This window comes from Atta colombica, unplaced genomic scaffold (assembly GCF_001594045.1).
Source record: "Atta colombica isolate Treedump-2 unplaced genomic scaffold, Acol1.0 scaffold224, whole genome shotgun sequence".
Taxonomy (NCBI): Eukaryota; Metazoa; Arthropoda; class Insecta; order Hymenoptera; family Formicidae; genus Atta; species Atta colombica.
In genome coordinates this window covers 849,144-877,117 of record NW_017259321.1, presented here as the reverse complement: position 1 = coordinate 877,117, position 27,974 = coordinate 849,144, and the positions used below count along the sequence as shown (strand labels likewise).

Genomic DNA, 27,974 nt, shown 5'->3' with positions numbered 1-27,974 from the left:
AGAGAGAGAGAGAGAGAGAGAGAGAGAGAGAGAGAGAGAGAGAGAGAGAGAGAGGGACAAGAAGATTGGAGAGCAAAGCTTGTACAAAGCTGTAGTTGTCGATTGCGAAATCGAATAAGACGTAAATGCGAATTAAAACTATCAAAATGTCATTATACAAAGGGTATAAAATAAAGCCCATCGCTGTCTCTGTTAACTGTAATGCAAACGGCTAATTTGAGAAGAGTTATTTTTAATGCATTGCTACAAATCTTACTGCCGCAAGTCGTCTCTTTCCTTCACACAAGGCCGTCTGTGTAAATGTATTAGATGAAGTTAGTTAAGGTGTATCTTTATCTTTTCCTGAATGTGGAATAATTTTTAAAAAGAAAATTAACTAAGCTTTGACTTCAATTAACATTTACGCGAACGACCTATAAACTAACGTATGTGAAGTTGATTGGGAAATACTTGCTGACGATGTCTAAGCGAATCCGCGATTTATTCCATGCAAGCGCAATTAATATTCGCAAAAGGAAGGGGAGCGGAATTAATTATTGCGCGCCGCAACAGGGTTGCGGAAGCTTTAAGCTGAAATAAATCTCTCGCCGTTGGACTCGCGAGCGACTAACGTTACCGATCGATTAACCGTTAATTAGCCGCGAACAAGCGAATGAGAGCATGTAATCGTTATTTATCGCCCGCGGAGTCGCCGATTATTATCAGCACACCGACGCAAACAAAAGCGTTGTTCCTGGTACGCTCATTGGTCCGCTTCAATCGTGGAACCGTTTCCTAATATCGATCTACGGTTCATTTCAAGCGACTGTCTGAGCTCGCTTACTTTCGATTTCTCGCCGATCTGCGCGATTGTCGATATTAATTAAGTCGTTCGTATGTTCTATGGTGCGACTTGATACTTTATTTAGCGCGGTTTCTACATGTGTTACAGGAGAACAATATAAAAAAAAAATCGTACGCTTTGATTAATCCAATAAATTTATCCAACCATATTTTTGAACATACATTTTTCTTATTCGCAAAGAAAATGAATTATAGTAATCATCATTTACGATGGCGTGTCTTGATACTTTGAGTAGTTTCTACATGAACGCATTGCACACAGGAACGATGTAAAAAAATCATCTAATTAATCTAGTAACTTTTTTCAATCATTTCTAAACATAATGCAATACGAATGTCTCTTTTATTTATCTTCAGAAATAAAACGAATTAGTAGCTGCTGTTTGTACTTTGTAATTTTTATATCTAACTGACTAATCACGAAGCATAATATACAGTTCTATAATATTTATTCATCGTGTTGCTGGTTGACATTAATGTAAGTTTCATCAACAGAAGAAACGCGCTCTTATATTTAATTCCGCCTTGTTACTTTTCTAACGATCATTTGTCTCTGAGACTCTCAAACGATCGCTATTATCTTGTCTAATTAACAGATTACCCAATTATATATAAGTCTTCCTGATTGCTTGGCAATAAAGATCGATAGGATCTTGCCTCGTGCCGAGGACGGCCGTTCGTGTGGGAGGATCCGCACACTTTCACGTCGCCTGCGAGAGATCCGCGCACATTTATAGAATGATCTACTCATTGCATGGAGAAAAATGTTAAGTGATATGTATTAGAATTCCAGTAAATTTTATGGAATTGGCAGATCCATATAGGAACAGAAGCCTACTTATGTAAAATTTATTTCACTTCTCTCTGAATGAGATTGTCGTGTAGCTGTATATATTACAATATAAAATACTTTTTACCTCTCGTAAAGTAAATTTTACTATTGCAATTTATTACTACTTCTTAATCTAGAAATTATTATGTTTGAAATAAATTATTATCTCAATAGAATTTACTTTATTGACGAGTACTTTTTGCCTTAACGCTATCAAAATTTACTTTACTTCGTGATAAAAAATACAAGCGTGTTAAACCTTGAGAGTTGTTTGCGCTTATAATCTGAAGAAGGATATGGTTTACTTTACTGTAAGAATATACTATAAGAATCTGAACTTGAATGAATTTATTACTATTGTAATATATTTTTTACTCTTCAGTATTTTTTATTTACAGATAAGTAAAGTTTGTCATAAATTCGGCAAAAATAGCTAGAATAATTTTACTAGACTTTCTAATTTTACTAGACATTACCTAAGCTTTAAACCATAAGAAAAATTAATCAATTATGCTCGATTATTCTTCTCATATTCGATTGTGATCGGTTATTTTCTTAAGACTTAGACCCAGTTCCGCAATTCACGGTTAATTCTTAACTTAAGGTTCAACTTATTTATTGTCTCTTTCCAATTCTAGAATTGGAAAGAAATAAGAAACAAGTTGAATCTCGGTTAAGAGAGTTATAGTTTGTAATTGTGAGTTGTGGAATTGGGCCTTAAGGCTTGAAAAATATCTTATTGTAGAAAATCTATAAGACTAGCTATTTTTCTCTATGTGAGATCGTTCAACATATTGTGAACAGCGGCCGCGATGGCACATAGGATGATAAGGAAGAGATAATTTATCGACGAAATCGGAGATCACGCGCGAAGACGAGCGACAGACCGGCTAAAGCTGGCAGCTCTAAATGTCACGGGATTCACACAGGTGTTACGCGCTAAGGGATTATATCACCGGCTTCTATACTTCTTTGGATACGCCTCTATGGTTGCGCACGGTGAGAAAAGAAGTAAGCAACCATATATATACGTATGCATCTGGGCTATTATATGTGTACATATGCAAAGTGCGACACGATCGATGAATGGTGGAATCTCCCGCGCAAGCGAGCTAAGCCTCATTAAGCGAAAATTGCAATGAACGAAAGCCGGATTGATTATTATTACGATGTGCCGTTCGTAATGCATGCGCCACGTGCTTCCCCGATATTACGTCGTCGTCATCGGAGATGCAGCATGCACGCGCGTCCACGATACATCGCGATATCAGGAAATAATCGTAGCGATGATTAACTTCGATGATCGCAATGACGCAGAATAGACACGTCGTCGCAAACTGGATTTTTTTTCCGCGAGAAGGAATCTGTAAATGCGTGCGCGAATTCTATATTTGTTAATTAAACGATGTTATTTTGTATCCGGAAAATTTGTGACCGAAAAGCTTTTATTTTTAAACCTCAAGACAAATTTGTTGAACAAATTTTCAATGAATGTAATAAAAAATAAAATTAAAAAATGCAGTTTTTGTTTATAAAATATATAAATTATACATGAAAATAGTTAACCCTCCGTCTGCAATTTGAGTCTTTTTTAACACAAGCGAAATTTTACTCTTATTTTTATTCAAACTTGAATTTTTTATTAAATAAAGATTTCGAACATTAAATTAAAAACTATTTGTAATGTAATAGAAATGTTGGAAAGTAACTTTTTGAATTTTTTTTAGAAGGAGAATAAAAAAAACTTGAATTGAACAAAAAAGAACATTGTAGATTACAAATGGAACAAAAATTATGATTGCAAATGAAGAGTTAAGAATTAAAAATAAGAGCAGAAATATATAAGCAGATTAAAGCAGCAAATATGTTGCATCTATGAATCATAACAAATTACTTTTACTGTCATATCTGATTCTTTAATGCTAAATTAATATGCTCACGCACATTCTAAGAATGTTCATTTGCAATTGCATTCCTTGAAGAATCAAGCTACGATTCTTGTATGCTAAAAGAGATATAAAAATCGAGTTATATGTCTTTGATTTCTTTTTTCTTCCAGATTTTCTCGTAATGGATTATTACTTTCAAATTAAGTTATTAAATTGAACCAACATTGCATATTTCTTAGCAACAGTGTCCATAACATTCTAGTGCGATTATGAAATCGTGTTTGTAATAATTTGAACTAGGAATGCGTTTTCAAATGCTTCGGATTCCGAACGAGATACCGCAAGAGGAGAATCACTTCGAATTCTTTGTACGGCAAAGAATAAGACACTGAAGTCGATATTCATAATCGATTTTTATATTAAGATTGTAGTGACACTTAAATGCAGTCTTAAGATGAACTATAATGAACCAATCAAAGAAAGACGTTTTACTATCTTAAGGCATTACTTTAAGACAATCTTGAAATAAGAATGGATTCCCTTAATACTGATTAATATTTACTAAAAGACAGTAATTAATTATTCATTTTAATTATTAAAGGCACTGTTGTTTAGTACTTTTGGTACTTCAAATAATTAATTACTATTGATTGTTTTTTAATTATAAATTAGCTTAAATTGACTTTCAGTAATAAATTGGCTAGTATTAAATTGACCAGTATTAGATTTCTGTAAGAGTTATGAGAATATTGGTCCGAGTCGTCCGGATAATGTAAGTAGAAATCCATGCTTCGACGATTAGATCAGTGCAGAACGAAGTCAGAGAAGAACACCAAGAAGTTTCAAAGAACTTCGTCATAGTCGGCCGAGCGCAGTATGCTTGAGGAATTATTTATGAAATTTCGGTTTCTAACTGTAAAATCCTGACGTGTGCCACGCGACCACTTTCCATTTCTTCCTCCTTTCCCTTTTTAATCTTTTCTACGCGAGACGCGCTCACATAACTCGAGCTAGCCCTTTTGCATCCCTTCAGCATCCTTAATCATATTTTGTTTTGTAAGAACAATACAGTTTGTATTAAATTTCTGTTTAGGCCAGTCCTTAAGTTCATAAATAGTCATGGACGTGAAGCTATGGAACACCAATTTACTTGGTATATTTAATCTGTAATAATAAAAATAGACATGCGACCGCTTGCATTAAACACAATTGTACTACTCTCTTCGCATTATATTGAAAAAAATTGATTACTTAATACATTCCAATATACTCACGTATATTACAATATTCACGTATATTACAAACAAAGAAACAATATTTTTCTGTAATAATAGATACAAATAAACAATTATCTTTCTGCAGAGATATTTTTCTCGTTTGAAATTTCTCGAGAAAAATACCTGTACAGGAAGATAATTTTTTATTTGTATCTCTTATTATAGAAAAGTATTATTAGTTGTAACGTAAGTGGAATGTATTAAGTAATCAATTTTTTTCAATAAATATCAAGAGAGTGGTATAGTGTTTAATGCAGATAGTCTCATGTCTGTTTTGTATCGAAATCAACGAAGATGATTATTCTTTCACGTCGAGAAAGTTATGCAGAATTAATAACAGCATTGCCGGCGGTGAAACTGATGGTAGCTATAACGTTGCGACCGGGCCATCGTGTCGAGTTGAACGAAAGGTCAACTCATGTAAAAAATAATCGGCGAAATGTCCGACGACGGGCGTATCCGACGTGCCGTTGCTTTTTGTCTCGTGTCGGCTTACGCCATGCCATTGCGCGACGTTTCTCTCCTATACTCTTATCCCTTCGCCTTTTTATCTGAATTACATAAGTATATATCGAGAACGAACGGTCTCGCGCTAGGAGAACACGAGAGATATATTTTACACGAACGCCACATGGTGAAAGGCCCGTCTTTGCTCATTGCAAATTAAAAGTCGCCCGTAGGACTTGATAAAGTCTCGACTCGTTTTACAGAAACGACTGTGAGATATCGCGATCGCATTATCGGACAGGTGCGACTACTAGCAACAATTTGAGCGCTTCGCGGTCAAATTGTGATATGGATGAAAGCAGGTGCTAAAAGCGTTCAGCTGGAAATATAATTAGTAGACTAATTGCTACATCATCAATAAACTCAAGAATGTTAAACATTATTTAAAGAATTTAAAAGTACACAAGCTTATAGAGCTACGTAATTAGATGTTTAACATTTAATTGCACTAAATATTTAATTTTATTGTAAAAATAAAATAAAATTATTTAAATGTCATCTATATAATTGTTCATAAGTAATAAATAATGTAATAAATAAATGTATATGTAAGCTAATAAAAAATATATATATATATAGCTAATAAACAATATATATATGCTTGTAATATTATGCTTTCGTGTTTTAATATGTCGATGGGTCATTAAAAGGATAACCCATAAATCAATTACAACCGCGTTACATAAATCTTTATGAACCAAAAGTATAGATCTTGCAATTTGAATACCAATAGAGCTATTAGCATATCACAACGAACTACGAGACAGAGGGAGAGGGGGAGGAGCGAAGAATATAATTTAATCTGACGGTAACAATTAACACTTGTCTGGCACGTGTTAGATAAGGTGAAAGTTACCTATTCCACTATCTTATTATTTTTTCGTTATATTGTATTTTCCGATTTTTCACGATACTTTTTTTATTTGGCAAAACAAAAAATGGTGTTATATTAAGAAAAACATATTTCTAAATATAAATTATTTTAATTTCCTCACTTCTCTGACACACTACAGCCAATTTTAAATCTATATTATTGATTTTTATATTTATAGTCTTCTTCCTCTTTCGTCGACATAGTAACATTTTATTCAATCCGATCGCGTTTATGTAACATTGCAGTTACGCCGGATTATGTTGTATTTATAATGGTAGCAGATCGAACTAGCAAACTTGAATTTATGGAGCACTTTGGTGCATTAACCTATCGCCGGTGCGTAACGATAGTTGTGCATAATTATGGCTGCAACTGGTACAACGGGGTCCACCGGGGACCCCGGGCCCGTGCGATTGCGAAACCACATAAATTACCTCCGCGTAAATTACACGACGCGGCTACACCGAATGAGACGGTGGGCAACCGCAAAATAAATTTTTTGTCTTTCCTTTCGGCAAAAAATAACTTTTGTTATCTCATATCTTATCAAATAGGATGCACTCGCAATTCGAAAAATACCATGGGAGAATTCATATATTGCAAGCGAAAGCTCTAAAAAAATGAGCTTATTAAAAATAGACTCGTAACGCGTTTTTTTAGAAAGTTTCAAGAATGTATTTACTAAGAGTTGCGCTGATTGATTGACGAATCTTTATTTGTTCTTTGAACGTCTATTGAGAGATATAAAAACAGAACGATTCATCTCGACTGAGATGCAAGTTATAATCTTGTGATTTCTTTTTATTATTTTATTTATTTATTTATTTGCATATTTATATGCAAAGTCTATGTCACACACAAAATGTAGTAAGAAAAAAGGCAGTAAAAAAAAAGGCATAAGCAATACATCAAGTCAAGAGAAAGTTAAAATGACTTCATCTTAACGTTATGAAAGTCAGAATGATAATTTTTATTACAAAATTTGTCTGTTTATTGACGTTAAGAAAAAAATTAAGTCATTTTGATTTTTTGTTGATTTTTTATCTGTTTTTTGGGAATAAGTAAGTCGACAAAAAAAGAACGTAAAATAATAACGTAAGAAATACAAACAAATCGAAAATATTGATTTGCTTACTGTTTATTTTTTTGTGTGCCATAGCCTTAATGCAATTTTTACTTTCCATGCCCTGTTTGTTTTCTTTTCTTTTTCAGTTTTCGTGTCGATTCTCGACTTTCGTCATGGCCGTTTGTTATGCAGCGCGGGGGAACCTGGCGTAAGTTTTTAAAAAATTGATTGAATAAATCTGAAGAAAAAATTAATGTCTTTAGTCTAATTAATGCTTTTAATTTAAACATAAATTCATATATCACCGCGAATAGCAGTTAAATTTTCTTTTCCACTAAAGCGCCGATTTCTGATTTTCAAGTATCTGGACTTCGACAACCTGCCGGAGACGAATTTCTCGTGTCAAGGAAAAGTGATCGGCGGATACTACGCGGACGTCGAGGCGGGCTGTCAAATGTTTCATGTCTGCACTATCGGCCAGAAAGGTAGTTCTGCATTATAAAGGCGGGATCCCCAAATATTGCACAATTGCAATTTAAATCATTCATATTTTAACACACAAGAAAAAATTTCGAGAAGATTTCGAAACTTAATTTGTTTTGTAAGATTCGTTAAATAAATTTATAAAATACGTGTAATGTAAACTTTAAACAAATTATATAATTTGATATGTTTAGCATGTACTTAATATTTTTAATTTAAAAAATCTGAATAATCTGAAAAATCTGAATAATGTATAAATCAATGTATGAAACATTGTAATTGATACACGAAATTAGTTGCATTATGAAGAGAAAGTAAATTTAATCGCACTAAAAATCATCTAATGTGATATTAATACGACATTAATTAAATAACACGCTAATCAAGATCCATTTTGAATAAATCAATAGTAGAAGGAATATTTATTGCTTCACTTTGCTGGTGTTCTTTTTTAGAAAAAAAGTTACGAGCAAAAATTCCAATTGAATAATAAATCACTAGTTGAATTCTCAAAATCAAATTCACATAATGGAGACGGACTCCTCATGACGAGTCAAAGCCAGACTCTCGGCTTAGGTCAGTAAACGTTCTTCAACGACCGTGACATTCTCACCGTGAAAGATTTCCCATGATTGATTACAAAACTTCGATGGATAGCCTTCGTTCGAGCTGCTTTCGAAACGATCTATTTATCGTCGATACATGCCGATCCTAAATAGGCTCGCGCCGCTATTAATTACCGCTACTAATTCCAGCTCTAATCCGGATCTGTCTTTGATAAATCGTTGACTCTCGGCCCCGGATCCAAACATCAGCTCCGACTTCTTCGTCGCGCCACGTGAACACTTGACATATAAAACGATTTGCATAATCGCTTGTGCAAAATCGATTTTATGGATTGGATCGATTTTAGGTAGACGCAACGCTTATAATAGGTTTCTCCAGGAATTTGGAGAATGGAGCGAGATTGTCTCCGAAATATACGAGAAACGTCTCCTCGAAGATAAATCATTGCATTTTCTTGACAGAGACGCTGATCAACGTGGAAGATTGTACTCGAAGAATCGAGTTGCAAAGAATTTCAAAGAATTTAAAAAAATCATACACTAAATTCGCTTTCCTTTTAAAGAATTAACCTGTTAAATTTAATTATTTAATATGGTAGGATATAAATAAAATAATTAATGTAATTTAACGAGATGACGCAGAGAAAAAAGAAACATTTCTTATAATGATAGCAATCATACTGAAAAAAAAATTTGTTCAACAAACTAAACACATTTAGTTGTTTGCAGATTTGATTAATTCAACAAATTTTATTTAATCGAATTTAACTGTAGTCTGTTTAACAAACTGTTCAATGTTAAGCAAACTACGGTTAAATTCAATTAAATAAAATTTGTTGAATTAACCAAATCTGCAAACAACTAAATGTGTTTAGATCATTGAACACATTTTTTTCTCTGTAATAATTATATAAGTTTTACTTTAATTTATGCAATTAATGCATACAATTAAAAATAAATAAATCATACACATAGTTATTACAATTAATTTAATGATTACAAGAATTAATAAGTTTTCATAATTATTTAGTTTTAGTTTCAATAATTATAAAATAATTTTTTCAACTATTGTACATTAATTTAATATATAAAATTTCTATAGATATTACTTACATAATAATTATTATCACTATATCTTTTTCTCTAAATGCATAATGATTTTCTTAATTGAATTAAATAACTTTAATATCGAAAAACGATTGATAATTAAGCGAATCCACAACTCAAAACGAATCACAAACTCAAAGTCAGGATTGTATTAAAGTCACGACGAGCACGTCCCGTGAATCCAGAGCATCCCCGAATAATGATCCTGTTCTTCACCGTGAGACTTGGTTTCAGACGAGATTATGGACATAAAATTCCTCTGTCTGAACGGAACCGTCTTCGATCAGGAAACCAGAGTCTGCGAGAGGGTTGATGAGGTTGACTGCAGCAAGAGCGAGCGATTCTACAATTTGAATCTGGAGCTGTATGGCAATAACGCTGTGACACTTAGGTAATTCTAAGAATACGCTTTATCTTGTTATATTTAATAACGTGATTATAAAATTCAGTTTTCTTTTTACATTTTATAGAAGGTACCGATTTAAACAGACGTAAGGAAATAGGTTGTCAAAAGATTAATAATAATTCTGGAAATTCATTAATGACACGGCAAGTCGGTCGCTAATCTATTTTCTGGTTTCACATTGATGCAAATTGCTGCGAGCAGAAATTGACTATCGAATGAAAGAAGTTGTTGCACATTCTGATTGCTTCGCCGATCATATACAAGGTGTCAAATACGACTGCAATTCCTAACAGACTCGGACGTTCACTTTATGTTTCGTAAGCATCGAAGACATATCCAACGTACTTTTTCTGTTTGATGTAATTTATTTTTCATTTATATAAAACTTTATGAATATAAATAATACGATATTGATAAATAATGATATTCATAAGAACTACTGAAAGCGAATACCTGTTGAATGTAAATAAATAATATTTAAAAAAATTATATATTGTTATCTCCCAATTTGGATAAAAATCCAAATTTTTCAATCTCTAATTTCAATTTAATAATCAAGATGTGATTGATCTTAAACTTAATCTTCAATTAAAATTTGTTAAGTTTCACTTAAAGTAAACTTTCATATGAATCAAATAAATAAATTTAAAATTGGAAAGAATTTCTTTTCATATTTTAAAATCTTGGTCGTTAAATTGAAATGAAAGTTTTGAAAAAGATTTTTTAGATTTTTATCCAAAATAGGAGAGACAACAGTTTAATTTTATTAATTTTGTTATTTACCGTCACGGGACACCTCGTACACGAGATAATATCGAGTTGCCGCATTTCAGAAATTCTTGCTGGCATTTCGCGGATTGCTACATTTTTCCCGCTTCGTTTCGTTTGCGTAATGTCCAAAGCAACGCTCCCAGAAATATGATCGCGTAATGTTCGCGTAGCGAAAACAAAACAACGCGGTGCAGCTCGGTATCTCAGGCTCGCATTTCCAGACTAGTACGCTTTATGGCTCGTGATGCGTACGTATATATGTATTTTTGCACACCTCGGGGTCTCAGCGTCTCGAAATCATTGTCACGTAAAAGGCACGTACGTATATATGTAGACCCATAAATATTTCAACGACTTTCCTTCTCTCAGTATCCCAGGAATGCTGGCGTCCTCCTCCTATGGCCGCGGGATGTATGCAGATAAAAATTATAACGATTAACTGTCACGACGAGCGAAATTTATACGCTGTTCGACGAGAAGTCTAAGTCATCTCTCAAGACAACTTCTATTTTTGGTCGACAGTAAATCTCGTTCCCGCGCCGCTCATTTTACTCTCGGGAACCAATCTCGACCTCTTCCCGCCTGTCTTGCACCTTATACGTTATTATCACCCGTCAGTCTTATCCCACAATTAACGGACGTTACTTCGAAGCGGTTATCTCGCGAGCCGCTGACACTCGGGAATGCACCAACGTGACACTCGAGCATCCGCTAACGACGATTTTCTTCCTAAGAATTTATAACGCGATTCAATGTACCATAGTTAACAGATAAAGATATTTGCTCATATCTGAACATACATCGAGATCACAACCTATAAATCACTAGGCCAGTAATACTCTATGTAACATAATATCTAGTATAATATCTCGTTTCGTGTACCCATGTAAAAGCGCTACTGAGAGGAGTCACATATCTGCAAGATAACTTGCGGTTGATTTACAAGCTGTTCGGTAAGGACCGTAATAACACTTAGAGTAGATTTCTGAGACTCTTCATTTTAAGATAAAAATACTAATGTTCAAAATATCGAGATTATAATAGATTTTTATACTGAGAATTATTATACTGTCTAAAGTTCGCATGTATGGCAATGGAAAATATTAATCACATCTGAACGAAAAACAAATTTTAGGCGATATGATTCGCCAACTTTAAATGTTTATAATTCAAAAACTATTATAGCTTCCATTATGGATTTTTGTTTTAAAATAATCTTCGTTAAAAAAGCATTGTCTACCTTTAAGCGTTGCCACACAGCGCACTTTATTCAAGAGACGTACTGGGAACATCCTTAGGATCTTTTGGACATTTTTAAGAGCATCTCTTGGAAATGTGTGTTGTATGAGTTGTTGCGATCTTTATTGGATATCCTATATATCGCCTTTAATATCATATATCTGTTTCTTCCATTGCTTGTAGCTTGAACGGTGATGACGAGGATGATCTAACGATTGAGCCGGTAGAGGATCATCAGTCGCGAACTACATCGGCGCGACCTAGCACGACCAGCACAACTAGCACGACCACATCTCGGCCTAGCAAACCATCCACTACGGCAGCCAGTGGTTCCTTCCAGCACCCAGCCGGTTATCCGCAGCACTATCAGCCGCAACCGCCATTCCCACAGGTACACACGAGCCAGTCCAAGTCGTTGTACGATGACAAGAACGGTGGTTACCATCATCAGTATATTTTCCACAATGGCGGCGAGCGCGCCAGCAATCAGGCCACGTCCTATCAATTGTTCAGTAATCAGGGTGCCGTAAGCTCGACGACCGTACCGCCGGCGCCATCCCCGCCACCTCCGCCGCAGATCCATCAGATCAGGTACAGCTCGACGGTGGGTCCGTCACCGCAGATCATTCACAACGAACCATCTACCGTGACACCGTTGTTCGCGACATCTTCCACGATACAAACGCTGCTCAACAGCAACGTGAACAGTCCGGCGGCTTTGATCAACCCTATCTTTCACAATCATGGGATCGTGAGCACTACTGAACACTTCTCCGTCCATAGCAACAATCCACGCGAGACTACTGACTATCGTGACGATGAGGAACAAGATATAAGAGCATTGGAAGCGATACAATCGGTGAACAAGGGCAAGGTATGCAACTTGAATTTTATGTTTAAATGCATAAAATTGTATAATAATACCCTTTGCATCGAATGTAATAAAGTAGTACAGCGAAAAACACGTAATTATTGGAAGAACTTTGTTAAAAATGTTAAAATATAATACATTACAATCTCTTAACTTAAAATTCTTTTGGTTATATTATTGAAAATCTTATTGACTTTGACCTTTGACCATTTTATGGTCAACAAATTTGACACAAATTTTGTCTCGATAAAGTTAAGATATCTATTACCGAAAATAAAATTTGAAAAAGTTAAGTTGTTTTTGAGAAATTTTGACAGATAATTGGAACGGATTAAATAAACACGGAGAGACAGATAAACTAACACGAACTATATTTGCAACTCTATACTATTTAATAAAAACAATAGAATTCACGCGCTAAAATTAAATTCAGTCTCCAATTTAGCGGAGCTGACTTGATGAAAAATATTATTCAAACCTTACTTACGTTTCTTTATTTCTAATAGATTTCTAAGCTGACAATATCTCCGGTGCCAAGCCAGCAAGAATCGTCCCGAATAGTACAGACGAAAACAAGTCAAACATCGCAACAAAGGATATCCGGCAACTTTTTGCCGACTCCGGCCGCCATCGAAACAACTATGAGATCATTCTATCCGACGCCGAGACCTTCTCCGAAACTTTCGCAGTCATTGCAGTCAGTCACTCACCAAGTTACTCAACACATTCACGTGCCGCAGCTCAAACCTCATCAGATCACCATAAATTTGCCGCCACCAGATATCCAGAGAATCGTGCAGAACCCGTCGCCTCTGCTGCCTTCGCAGTCCCGGGTGATTGTCACGGCGAAGGCAAGCGTGAGTGACGAATCTGGTAGACCTTTGAACACTACGCAATTGGTGACGTTGCCATTGCCAACTATACCAGCCAGCTATGATGATTACAAGGAGGGTGATGAATCCTTTGATCCCTTTTATCATGACGTTCCGAAAATTCGCAAAAATCGCCAGAACGCGATGGAAAATATAAGATTCTCGCGCGCAAGACGATCCCTTGAGCAACCTTATCACTTTGTTTATGGAGTGGACAGTCATCAGGATATCAAGGTGATAGGAAAAAGTGAATCGCATAAGAATGAAGATAATGCGATAAATAAAGGAAGTACGCATGCCCAGGTCAACCTCGAAGATTTTCGGACTCTTAAAGAAAGTCAGATAAAATTTAGGGACATTTTATTTAGCGAAAATGTGAATGAAGATTCCTCTCACAATGATGCTGAAGAAAATAAAAATAATACCGAACGTGTTAGGATAAACAGCAAGATTTCTTTTGATACAATATCTGTAAAGCAGGACAATGCGATAAAAAAAGTAGACTATCTAGAAGACTTGAAAACAGAAGCTTCTAAACACTTAAATTTAAATAAAAATACGGATGAGGAAGAAGAAGATGAGAAAACGAGTCATGAAGATTTGACTCCAAATGTTAAAATTAAAGCTGAAAAATCGCTTGATGAGAAGAAATACATTAAGAATACGTCGGAATTTGAAATTTACATCGAATCTACGACTCATCCTCGAAAAAATGAATCTCAAGGAGACGTTATAGATTTAATAATATTCGATTCTAACAATAACTCCAAAGTGAAAGTCACGTCTGCCGAGACTGATGCACCTATCGAAATTATCATCGAGGAAACGAAATCTGATACGCACGACGCATCGAAAACTGACAGGAAAGTTGCACACGAAGGACAAATCGTAGAATCCTTGATAAAAGATGATCCGGGAAAGCGATCGAACTCTGTCATTCGCGCCGGCGAGAGAAGACAACTGACAGTTCCGTATGAAACAATCAAACGAAATGATGCCAAAGATGGAGAACGAAAGTCTGGTCCGAGAAGGAAAAGTTCTCGACCGAGATCGTCGAAAAGACGTATATCTTCAAGAAAGCAGCAAAGAATGGAAACCATTGAACCGACAGAGACAATTCAGCAAAAGGACAGAATGACTACTGCTACTGCTGTTATTGATATTACTACTGTTACTTCTACTTCAACTACTTCTACTACCGTGACTCCATCCATTACAGCTTTTGAGAAGAAAGTTGCGGAGCAAATTGATAGTAACATTTTCGGGGACTCAGAATCACAAACTTTTAAAGAATTTGATATAAGGGCGATCGGTCAACGAGACGCGATATATTCGAAGAGTTTGCAGGACGATAAAAGTTACGATTCAAGGAGTAAGGAGCGATCATTTGATCGGCAGATTGTGGAAGAGCATACGAAGAGTTCGGAACGTGCTGATCAAATAGAGGAAAAACAGGGAACAGAATTGGATTATACGCAGACTATTGAAGAAAAAGATACGACCGAAAATCCGAGTAATGTAAACGAAGCGAGATCGACAGAAGTTGCATACGTCTCTGAAAAGAAATCTTCCACCGAAGAGGAAAACTCTTACAAGGAGTACGAATTTCCGGATGATGATGAAGCTAATACGAATGAAGGAGTACTCGAAGAGAACTTGCAGGACCGATCCAGCAAGATTTCTTCTGACGAAGTCACTACTTCTCGTGAAGGTAACTTGGAAAAAGAATCAGCTTATGACGAAAATACAAGCGAGAAATCGAGCACTGATATTTCAGATGAAGAGCAGAGTTCAACTGCGAATTACAATGAGGAAATAAATTCAGAAGAATTGAACGAGTATCAAGATATAACAGAATCATCTGCGGAAAATACGCGCAGCATCCAAGAAGAGTACAGGGAGTATCCGGAAAGTACCGAGGGTTCCATGATGGATTATACAAATCCCGAGGAGTACACCGATTCTCAGGAGGACATCGTGGCTTCGACCGAAGATGGCGAGGACAGTACTGAGGGTGTTCTAAAATTCACAGACGAATTACCATTATCGGACGATAATGAAGACGAGGAGACAATAGAAGAATCGTTGACACCTAACGAAAATGATGCGCACGATTACGTCGACGACAATTACGAGCCGGAAAATTACAAGACAGAAATTGCAAAATCGGACGAATTTGAAGAGGATAAGAGTGAGGAAAAGAATGATGCAGAAAAGAAAGATACGTCAGCGAAAGATCTCGATCGTACGAAGAATATAGAGAATAATGATGATAGCATCGAAGTAGAAACGCAGACGGATCACATAATTGGCGTCACGGAGATCAAGGATTTCGAAGAAATCGCAAGTTTAACCACAACTTTATCGACTATAATACCGGCATTAACTATGACGACATCGAGCACAACGACATCGACTACGACGACGTCGAACACAACAGCGTCAACCTCAATCACAACAGATTCGACTATAACGGCATCAAGCTTGACTCCGATCACAACTACAACTACTCGATCGACGACCATCACTCGTCGACCGAAAACTACCATCCCTCGTGCCACGCCACCGAAAATCTTTAAGCCTACTGGGAACAAAAGGATTTATGCTTACATTCCTCCTACGACGACTCCGAATCCGGTCGTAATCAAACCGAGATTAGGCCTATTTAATCCGAAGCCGGCAAAACCGATTAAAACTTATAATGAATTGGCGCCGAAACCAACGATCAGGAAGCTCATTTTACCTACACGAAAATCTACTTCCACTACTACCGAAGCTATTACTATTATTACTACAGAAATGTTGAATACTGAAAATTCGGAAATAACGACGAAGCCTGAGATAATAACGACAGCATCAACGACGGCGGAATCAACGGTAGCATTAACGACAATGGCAACAGCGATGACGACGGCAGCAACGATGACGGCAACAACGACAACGACGGCAACGGCGATAACGACAACAGTGACTCCAACAACGACTACGACGGAATCTAACAGAAGCGAGGAGAACGGTCTCGAGAGCAAATTGGAAATAAATGAACATATATCCCTCGATTCTCTTGCAAAGAATAATCAAACGAACAAGGACAATCAACTTCTGAGCTCGTCCGAAAATACTTCGGTCAACTCTTCAGAAAACATTGATCCAGGAATGACAACCATGAAAATTGAAACTTTTACTCCTTATCCTTTATTTAAACTATCCACTCTCGCGCCTTCCATCGAGCGGACGACGAAGGAAATAGAAGTTAAATCACAGGAAACGACAAAGGACATTGATACTCTCGTACTCTCAACGACTGTTCCACCGACAACGTTGCTGTCCGAAAAGTCCGAATATGCTGAGATCGTACCAAGTACTGAGAAATACCTTGAAATAACGGAGACCACTATAGCTTCCACTTCCAAAGTCTATCAGCAGGAAATTTCTTTGGTTTCTTCGGTTCCTCCGGTTTCTGAACGCGCCACATCGGTTTTGACGACTGCATTGCCTAAGGCAGAGGATTCCGATCCCGGTGCGTCGATGGAAGCGATCCTCAAATCAAACAGCCAGAAACTCGTGAAATCGCGAAAGCACGCGAGCTTTAATTGCCTAGAGAAAGAAATGTATCGCTTCTACGGCGACTTCAGGGACTGTCGATTGTTCCACTATTGCTCGCCCGGTTTCACATCGCGCCAGGTGCTAGACTTTCGATTTGTGTGCGAAGAGGGCACGGCGTTTGACGAAGTGACGCAGAGTTGCCGTCACGAAGTGCGTAACCGGAAGTGCCGAAATCGCTCCTGGTGAGAGCGTTCACGAGGAAAAATAAGGGATACTCCATCGTTTCATTTTCTTCGAATCTCGTGTTTCCTCGATTCCGTTGATTTTGGTAATTCGTGAATCCTTTAGAACTCTTTAGTGTATTTATATTTTCTTTCTTTCTTTTTTTTTAATACACAATACGTAAGAATATCTGAAGAAGAGGGCTCCCTCCTTCTCCTAAGTCCATTGCCATAGCGCTTCGCGCTGGATTCACACTTATTAAAGTTAATGCGTTCCGATCGACTCGCAATCATCGATTGGATCAGAGAGGGAAGCGAAGAAACATCGTTGGCGTGGTTTCGTATGAAAAAAGAAGTCGCACTTATCGTTAGCGTAAATAAGAAAGCGAAGAGTCGGTTCCTACGTTGTGTCCTCGAGACGTGTTGGCGCGAGAGACATTAAGCGAGAAGATTATCGCGCGACTGTGAAGCGATTTATATCGCAATCACTCGTCGAGCGAATAATTTAGATGCGCGAAACGCGAATTTCTGAACGTTGCCGAATATTGCCGAAGAAACTACGCCTTACGGTGTATCCGTGCTCTTGACATCTTGCTCGTACGCAGCGCGATAACGAATTAGCCGTCTTTTATAAATAATTTTATCGAGATAAAGTCGAATATATTTTTGATAAAATATTTGCGACCATGCACTGTATTCATAATGCAGTATATCTAAAAATATTAGGAGAATCTTCGCAGAATTTCGTATAAAATATTTTTGATAAAGCACACATTTTTCGGAACTATATTTTTTACAAATTTAAATAATTTTAATTGTCATGTATATATTGGAGTATGTCGAACTAATAATTTTATCAAGATGAAGACGAATCAATCTATCTTAATAAAATATTTGTGACTATGCTTGCACTTACGTCAGTGCAGTACATCTAAAAATATTTTCAATAGAAGAATCTTTCCAGAATTACGTATAAAATGTTTTTGATAAAGCATTTTTCGAAAATTTTTACTATTGTTACAGATTTAAATAATTTTAATGGTCATGTATATATTGGAGTATATCGAATTAAATATCGCATGCATAGATGATCGATTGTTTAATACATTCGTCGAATTAATAATGATATGTTATGATATCAAAAAGTGCAATTAGATGACGTCATTGCTCAAATATCTAGGAACGAAGGTAGCTCGATAAAATGTAGATATCTCGAAGTAACGTGCAAAACATATAGTCGATTTAGTGGATGCGTTACAACGACATGTGAGAAAGCCGAGGGAAAAGAGATCGCGGCTTATAGTTTGCATAATTCGTTTCGTATATTCAATACGCATTCTGCTATCGGCACGACAGCGGCACACCCGTAACGTAATGCCGGTAACGTATGATTCGCGTTACCTCTCGTAAATGCTCTTAATTTCCTACTACTAATTAGCGCGTTTTAATTACGAGCGGAAACGAGTGCGCCTTTGAGTCAGCCGTAGATAGAGTGTAGATATATATTTTTGCGAATTTACTCCGAAACATCTTTCTAGCGATTTAGTATAGATAGAATCTACAATAGAAAATTCGTACGTGTCGCCAGATGTGCGTATAACGTTAATAATTACCGCGTGTGTATTTACGTTGCGCCCATACATTTCAACAACGTATACACACACACACGTCAAATTTGTATCTATTATATATTTTTTAAGTAACTGTACCATGTCAATAATAACTATTCTATATGCACACGTGAATTTATTCTATCTTTTAAAAATTCCTTGCGCTTATCCTTATCTTTACATGTACATTTAAAATTAATGTAAACTATGCTTTTTTGTAATTTGTGTTTTTATCGAGTATTTTATTAAAAACACAATTTTATTTAATTAACTGAAATTAATTTTTCAGGTAATTTTTTTGTAATATTACTTTTCTTTCTTAAGAGGAGAAATCAAGGTATATGTTTACTCATAAAATATAATAATCTATATGTATACACAACGTAAATTATGTAAATTATGCTTTAAATTATGTATCATGTATGTAAATAATCTTTAGATCATCGAAGCTTATGTTCTTTGTTATTGCACTAAATTGTACTAAAGCTTTTATCTTGCTTCATCAATATTAAAGTCTATTTTGCTTTATCAATATTAAGATCAGATATATTAATAATCATTAAACTTAATTACTTTTGTTTATATTGTGTTGTTTAATTAATAATAATTTACATATTTTACAATTATTTGTATTATTTATATAAAAAAAATTGGTGTAAATAATATGTAAAAATTACATAATCTTGAAATATACAGCACTACCCTGAGAGAAACATACTAACTTGATAACACTACTTTCAGTTATTAACATGTCTTGAAATGTTTGTCATTTGATGCAATTGAGCAGTAATATTGGAGCGTAAATTTATCTGCAGTCATTAAGAGTTTTGTCACAACTCTGATATACTATATGTAATAAATAAATCTCGAAACAGAAATTCACTATTAAGAAAACCTTTAATAAAATCGTATTATTGGATAAAGTTTACTAGAGTAAATTGTCAATTGCAGAATTCACATTTGTCATAAAACTATGCCAGTTTGTAATCTTGAATTTTAATTGTAAAAAACAACTGCATAGCGTGTCTACTAGGAAATGGGTATTTATTTTTACATTTTTATTTATTAAAAGTTTTCTACACAATTTTATATTAAATACATATTCTTAAGGCAACTTAAGCGATAGTATATACATTATTTATGGCATCAGCGTACGGCATGGCAATTGGATTTTTATTTTATTCTTATTAATCAACATAACAGTTTTAAATCATTATACGGATTATTATTTGCATGGTATTTTATCATGTCGAAAATAAATTATACTATATATCTCGAAATATTTGAAATTCTTGATCTCTGTTCTTTCACAATTACTGTGCCGCCAATTTTTATTTCCATTCTTCAATTCTATCAGAATTTAAAACAGCCTAGCCCGTTGGTAAGATGGAGTGGTGGTTCTCGCTATTGATTCATGTTCGCTGTGAAAAAAGTACATAAAGTTAAATAATTCTTTATTTAATATAAGTGACATCAAGAAAAAGATAAGAATTTTAAAGTGCACATGACAATAAATTGGTTCATTAATTAAAAAGTAGGTTATACTTTACATTTTTCATAGTTTTTATTTTAATATTTTTTAAATATTTATTAAAGCATATAAATAAATAAGTTTATAAATATTTATTATTTACATAAATCTGAGTAAAGATAAAATGCATCTTATAGTAAAGTTTTTAAATGTTACTCACCAGCCAGTGACATTTTCCGCAGCGTCGCAAGTGTCGATGAGCTCGTTGAAAGCATTTCCAATGCCGCAATTTTGCAGTCTCGGACGGCCGTTTACGCAAATATAATAATGATGGCAATCAGCAGGACTACGATAAAATTTAATCTCGGCGTCCAAGAAGAAATCGTTCCTCACCTCCGGACAACGGAAGCCAAGGAAAGTCTCAGCATCACAGTCCGGTACTTGATCCGGCCAATCGCATCGATAGGTCTGCGGATTGAAGGCCAGACCCTCCGGACAGTCAAACACGTAACCTCTGCCATCCACGCAGTTCATAAATTGTCCGCAATGCTGATGATCGCCGATTTTGAAGTAGCCATATTGATGAGGACAATCGTTGGACGGATTTGCCGGCTCTGAAGAAAATTTCACGAATTATTTTATCACTCAATCGTATCTTGATGCACGGAAAAAATAAATTAGATAAGTCAGCAAAATTATAGCTTGCTGCACGAGTTCAATTACATATTTATTTACATATTATTATTTATGATTAAAAATTTGATTCAATGAAGAAATCAAACCTATAAGCAATTATCAGTATGTCAATTTAGCTAATTCTTTGTTAAAATGAAAATGTAACAATTATTTTTTTCATTATAGCAAAAGTACACGCGATCTTAGCTAGCATGTTTAGTTAAATATTTTGACTTTATATTGGTTTGATTTTCGTAGAAAGTTTTTACTATGCTATTATAATAAATATATGATTGCCTATAATCACCAATTTTATTGAGCTGTACAACTTTGCTTCTTTTATCATAAAAAACTGTCTGTCTTATATTATGTTTATAGATTTGCTGAATCAATGAAATTTTTAGTTATTTTAACAAATCTTTTTCTTCCGTGTGCAGTTAGCTTAATATGCTAGAAATTTTTTTGTTGGATCTTCAATGATTTTATATAAATAAAACGTGAGATCTAACTATTTGAGATCTCTTTTGTTAAAATTTTATATGTTAAAATATTTTTGATAAAAATTCGCAAGAATAAAGTATTGCGAGGAACTCACGTAAATTCGGCCTGCCTGTGCAGTCTATGTCGATCGGATATCCACAGGGATAATTGAAGCGAGCTTCAGGATTGAAAAACAAGCCTTCGGGACATAACTTTTCTTCGGCTATCCCATCAATGCACTCGATGTAAGCGTCGCACTGATTCTGTACCGGAAAACGACCGTTCTTCTCTGGACATGACGCGGATTGGCCATGTTTCGGCGAAAATTGTAGCAGACCACGATTAAATTGATTGTCGAACAGCTGATTCGAGAATCTGCTGTTTTGATTGAGCGCTGAAATGACAATAATCATTTAAAAAGGTTTTCACTTCAAATAATGCATTTTTTATATTCCATATATACCCTAATAACATAGATTTCTGAGGAATATTCTAAAGAATATTCAAAGAATATTCTTATGTCCTAAGAATGTCGAATAAAGTGTGCTATTAGTGTATAAACATTCGCATTCATTAAATATTCACAGTCTCGCTCAAGCTTAAATTAAACTATAAAGTAAATAAATATATATTAAACTATAATTAAGCTTATTAAATTAAACTATAATAAATACAAATTAAACTGTAAAGCTTATTAAACTATAATGAGACTAAATTAAACTATAATGAGAATGAGTTAAAAAAATACTGTAGTACTGTAATAAAATATTTTAGATTATTAATTATTTTAATAAACAAAAATAAATAGAGATATTTTCAGATCAAACGATTGTAGGCAAAAAATAAGAGTTATAAAAAAATGTTATGCCACATTAGTTTTAACTTATATTCCAATTTAATTTATGATTTTATTTTGATGTTCCTATCCTTTTAAATTTTCATGCCGAGGGAGACTTAGTATAATTGAAACATTCATATTATATTAATATATCATTATTATTATAATATATCATTATTAATATAATATAAACGTTTTATTAATATATAATCAATTTATTATTATTCATGACATGATAATAAATATGTATTATTTTAATTTCTTATCCTTGTTAATTAATTTATTTTATTGATCATTATTTTCTTTAATTACGTTTATATGTATTGAGTTTGATTAATGATTATAGAGAATAATAGAGAGAAAAGTTTTCTCTTTTATAAATTTGGCTACTAAATTCGCGGAATAAATTCTGAAACACCGATTTAATTTAATATTGCGTATAAAACTCGTCAAACGAGTCTGCGTTCAGAGAATATTAATAAGTAATGTTAATGCAGTGTATGTGATTATCGCGCGGCGAAAGTTCGACGATTGCCGATGTTCGACCTCTACGAAGATACTGTATATATTCATGTTACATGCGCATCACTTGCGCAACGCGTTTGTAACCGCCATTTCCAGACAATATTGAATTGGACCCGATTGGTCCGAGAATGTTTTTCAATAGATAAAATAAAATCAACAAAGATTTCCAAAGAATAAATAATCACGCTACAAACAAGATTAATGTCCATTTCTGTGAATGTACATTAACTAATTTAATCTCGGTTTAACTTTGTATCTTTTTCTAATTCTAAGCCTCAGTTTCACAACTCACAGTTAATTCTTAACCAAAGTTCAACTTATTTCTCTCTAATTTTTGAATTGAAAAGATATAAGGAATAAATTAAATGTCGTTTAAGAATTAACTGTGAGTTGTAGAACTGGGCCATAGACATAAATCGTACAAAGAATTTTTCTCGATGTTACATTCTTTCTAAACATTAATGAAATATATTTGGTTGAGATTCAAAAAAGCTGATTCAATATTAATAATTAAATTCCGTTACAAAAAGCTGAGAAATGATACGTGGATAGAAGGTTTTGCTAAAGTATCCAAAAATTTCGCTAGATAAAATGAAATAAATGTTGTGTATAATATGTGACTTACAAAATTTTCTTATTTCCTTTAATTTCAAAATCTTGTTGTTCTAGTCAAAATTTAATTCTTCAAAACCAAATTCAAAATTTTAAAGCACACACAAAAGCGTTTTTCTCAGTGCATAGATTTAAAAATAATTTAATTGGATCATCGATATAATCACGTAAAACGCTTTGATTATTAGAATGTAAAAATTTTTACAGGATTGTTTATCAATTTACGATTTCTACGTAATTATTTTGATGATCCAACAAAATTATTTTTAGATCTGTATCTAACTAAATTTTTAGATTCTTCAGCAAACTCTTCTTTTTATATAACGAGGCTTCTGCGCAAACCGATGGCTATTCCCAGAGATGTTTTCCGAGACATTTCTGCGGGGCAGCAATTGCGCAAGGTAATGAGTGCAAACAACGAGAGAGAAAGTTTCGCTGATTACAAACTCGATTATCTGTCGTTAGGCCGACGAGGACGAGTGTTAATCCCACCTATCGAGTCCTTCTTGTCCGAAGGTCGAAAGAGTTTCTCCAGTTAAAAGGCATTGAAATACGCATTAATCGAGCTATTCTCACAATAAAAACGAAATATTCATTTTTTTAAATTTATAACATCATCAAGGGATCTTATTAATATAATAACCGTTATAAATCTAATGACACAGGGGAGAATTAATGTTCATGCTATCTAAGTTTTAAGCTTAAAAATTCATTTCTCTATCAGTGTATCAACGCATCGCATACAAATTATGCGCTCGTGACTGAGCATACAGTAATATATGACAGTAAACGGCTATTCAGGCCGCGTTGCATTTAAAATTGGATATACACAAATTTCCTAAGCGCCTTGGAGTTTAGTCAATCTTGTTAAGCTCTTTGAATTATGTATCGTATAATAATTTTACTTGCGTAATATTACATGTTACATAACATAGCTTGGAAATGTACTATATATAATACTCATTTCGTACAGGCAATTTAAATTTTCCGTTAAAGTATGTACGAGAAATTTAACCAATAAATATAATAATGAACCAATTAAAATATCATTTGAATATTTAAATATTAGAAAGAAGTTTGCATATTAATTATAATTTAGTACAAAATTTAATTGTGCCTTTCAGTTTTGTAATTATTTTTACTTTCTTCTGCCATTTCCAAATTGCTTAAATTGCTTGAAATAATATCCCAATTAAATATTTATTAAACGAATGATCATCTGCTGACAACAAAAAAAAAGGAAAGACAGAAGAATTAGTGATATTCAAAAATTCGTGACGAATACAAAAGAATTACATCGAGAGAGGATTTTTTTTTATTTTACACACAGAGAATACATCTGAGAGAAACCGTCACACTTGTGCCATCAGAAAAATCACATCACTGCGTTTCTAGAATCAAAATGACACGGCAATAACAATAATCCTTGTCCGCTCTTTGCGATCGGCGAACAGACGACTATTTCACTTTCTCGAACATGCGAAAGAGCACCGCAGGGTAAACTCTTACTCACACATTGTCGCAGCGAGAATTCCGCAGGCGATTAGCAGATGGACGATTGGTCTCGAGGCCATCGTCGTCGTTGAAATCCACGTTCCTTCTGTCCCAATCCCGAAAGGAAGACTACGATGCGCTGCCGCCGCCCAGCGTGCTTTTATCATCTTCGCGCGAGGATGAGAGCGGGAGAAGACAACTACGTCTTCATTCGCCGGTGGAAATCATCCCGTCGCGTCTTCTCCTCAAAGTAAAAGAATCGTTGTAGCCGAAAAGCCAACATCGCTTCGTTTTGAGTGATTTCATCCTGCGTCGTCTGTTTCAACTTGACATCGAATTAGAAAATGATCGCGATGCAACTCGTCATTATGTGATCTGTCGTTTAAAATTAATTGCGCCATACCTGTGACTGGAGTCAAAATTAAATTCTGACAATAAATTAATATTTGAATTAAATATATATTGTAAATTATAATTTATTTCTTGGGAAAAAATCGACGTAGGCATACCTACAAAAATTGTTTTCTAAACTGTCAGCTTTCTGTTTAGAACTTTAATAATCCATACTTTTCTTTTTGATTATTATTCTTTAACAATATCTTGGAATTAGAAATGCGCTAGCTTGAATTTGAATGTCAAAATAATGAGAGATAAATGTCATCTGCAATCAGTCCGTCTCCTCGAAACGAGAATGGCAGTCGAGAAGTTGAGGCTCTTATATCCAATAAAGAGCAACGCGCATCGCATTTAGATGCTCATTCATGCGCATATTGCGCTTTTTTGCATAATTCATAAGCAATAATTTCATGCAACAATAATTGCACAGACATTGGCAATTTACATAAGAATTATTGTGAGTATGTTATATTATATCTCAATGAGATCACAACATGAATACGTAATTCATAATATGACACTTTGTTGTGATTCAAATTATAGTTTTACGCAAAAAGTTTGCAAAATCGAATTCTAATCTTCATAATACAATTGAGGATTGGTTTATTGTTATTATTAATTATAATTATCAAAAATATATTTTTGATATACGTTTTATTTTTCTTTGTGTACATTTTTATTTTTTAAAAATCAAATAAAATTACATTTTTTCCTGTGAAAGAACATGAAATTTTAATGAAATTTTAAACGGTCTCTTAATTTTTCTTTTGTTTCCTGCTTGGAGCTAAAAAGAGACAAAAAAATACGAATATTTGCATACTTCAGAAGACGAGCATAATCTCGCTCCGAGAATGGAGCCTTGACATTTTCCTCGTACGAGAACAAGTCACCTCAAATGTGGAAGGTAGACGGCGACTAGTGGTCTTTTACCTCATGCAACACGCGCGACCAACGTCTGATTACATCACGTCAAAATACTGTTAGCAATTCCTCGAATACTTTGCGTATCATTGTGAGATAATTCCGCATATTGCAACATGTGACATGCATTAAATTTGATAAGTCAAGATTAAAAGATATGAATGATTTTTTAGTAAAATCTATTAATCAATAAAGAGTAAAGACTGATGTTCCATTGGAATGATTTCAGCGTTACGTTTATTTTGAACAGTTTATAATTAAATTAATTTAAAAATATGACAATCATAATTTGTTCTAATTTTATTCTCCAATGAAAAAAAAAAAAACAAAAATAAAGAACTAAAATACATGCGAATATTAAAATATGCTGTATAGTTAAAATGCACGAAAAGGTTATAAAAAAGGATAAAACAAAATACAAAAAGCTGTAAATAAACCGCGTCACATTTTACAAAATAAAAATCTACAACTATAATAAATTTAAATAATGTCTATAATTCGCGTCAGATTTTAGAATAAAAATCTGACTCAAACAATAAACATGTAAATTCATTACATGATATATTAAAAAAATGAGCTTTAGAAAACGTCGTCTGTCGAATAATAGTTGGTAACTACTGGCTTGTCTGACAATGAATACTACTTTACTACTTCGCTTCGTCTATATTGTTTTTTTTTTATTTAAGATTGATTTAATGGATTAAATCAGATATCGGAATAGTTAAATATATTCAAAGCAAATTGTATTATATGAAATATAAACATAATCTTAGTTTATGTATTTTATGTAGATTATCAAGTATATATTAAATCGACCTTCTCCCACGATTCTTTCGAAACATTGTATAATAACTCTTTCACAATTTTCTATGCAATTTTCTATGCAAGTGCCACAAGATTAAATATAGTTTGTTTTTTTTTAATTTAATATATCACTATATTTGCCTTTTATGTTGTTGATCGAAGTATTTGTTTTTATCGTGCCTACATCTTGTGTTTATTCTACGTTAGCCTTTATTTTCTTTTTATTTCTAATTTTATATTCATTAATACTGCAGTTAGATATTTACTATCACATACGCCAAATGTCATAAAGGCAAAGGAAATACATGGAAATAATATCGCGTAATATATTATTTAAATAATATATTACGCGATAAATTCATGAAAAAAATTTAAGGGAAGAAATAACAAAAGAATAAAATTATGCGAGCCTCTCGATTCAGATAATGATTCATATTGATGACGAGGATCGTCAAATCGTGGTATTTTACACACGATTTAGGAAATAATGAATGACATCGTACCCTACTGCTTTTGAATAATTTTTATTTTTGATCCTTATCAATATTAAACAACGTATATAGTTACGTAAGGGTATATATATTACATGGAAAATCTGTCCTTTTCGTGCGCATATATTTTCCCGAGATATCTCGAGTGCCCACCACCCGACCGTCCCGAGAGAAAAAAAGTACATCGTCACGCACATGACATTCACTCTCATTCTTTCTCTCCCTCTCTCTCTTTCTTTCTTTCTTTCTCTCTTTCTTTCTTTCTCACACTCGTCCTTTTATCTTCG

General features: G+C 34.2%; 2 protein-coding genes across 2 annotated transcripts in view; one reads left to right on the top strand and one right to left on the bottom strand.

The window, feature by feature from the left end:
- The window catches only part of LOC108688042 (serine-rich adhesin for platelets-like), an 82,802-nt gene extending 65,407 nt beyond the window's left edge, over positions 1-17,395 (top strand). The window contains exons 3-7 of the mRNA XM_018194121.1: positions 7,435-7,496; positions 7,650-7,773; positions 9,679-9,835; positions 12,044-12,734; positions 13,238-17,395. Of these exons, the coding sequence (XP_018049610.1) occupies positions 7,435-7,496; positions 7,650-7,773; positions 9,679-9,835; positions 12,044-12,734; positions 13,238-17,395 (5,192 nt within the window). The remainder of the gene's footprint in view (positions 1-7,434; positions 7,497-7,649; positions 7,774-9,678; positions 9,836-12,043; positions 12,735-13,237) is intronic.
- Positions 17,396-20,028: 2,633 nt separating this feature from the next.
- LOC108688015 lies at positions 20,029-25,191 on the bottom strand. The gene is made up of 4 exons (XM_018194078.1): positions 25,095-25,191; positions 21,722-22,000; positions 20,672-21,065; positions 20,029-20,401 (listed from the first exon to the last, which is right to left on the bottom strand). Exons 1-4 carry the CDS (start codon positions 25,153-25,155, stop codon positions 20,341-20,343), a joined length of 795 nt encoding a protein of 264 aa, XP_018049567.1. The 5' UTR covers positions 25,156-25,191; the 3' UTR covers positions 20,029-20,340.
- Between the last annotated feature and the right edge of the window lie 2,783 nt (positions 25,192-27,974).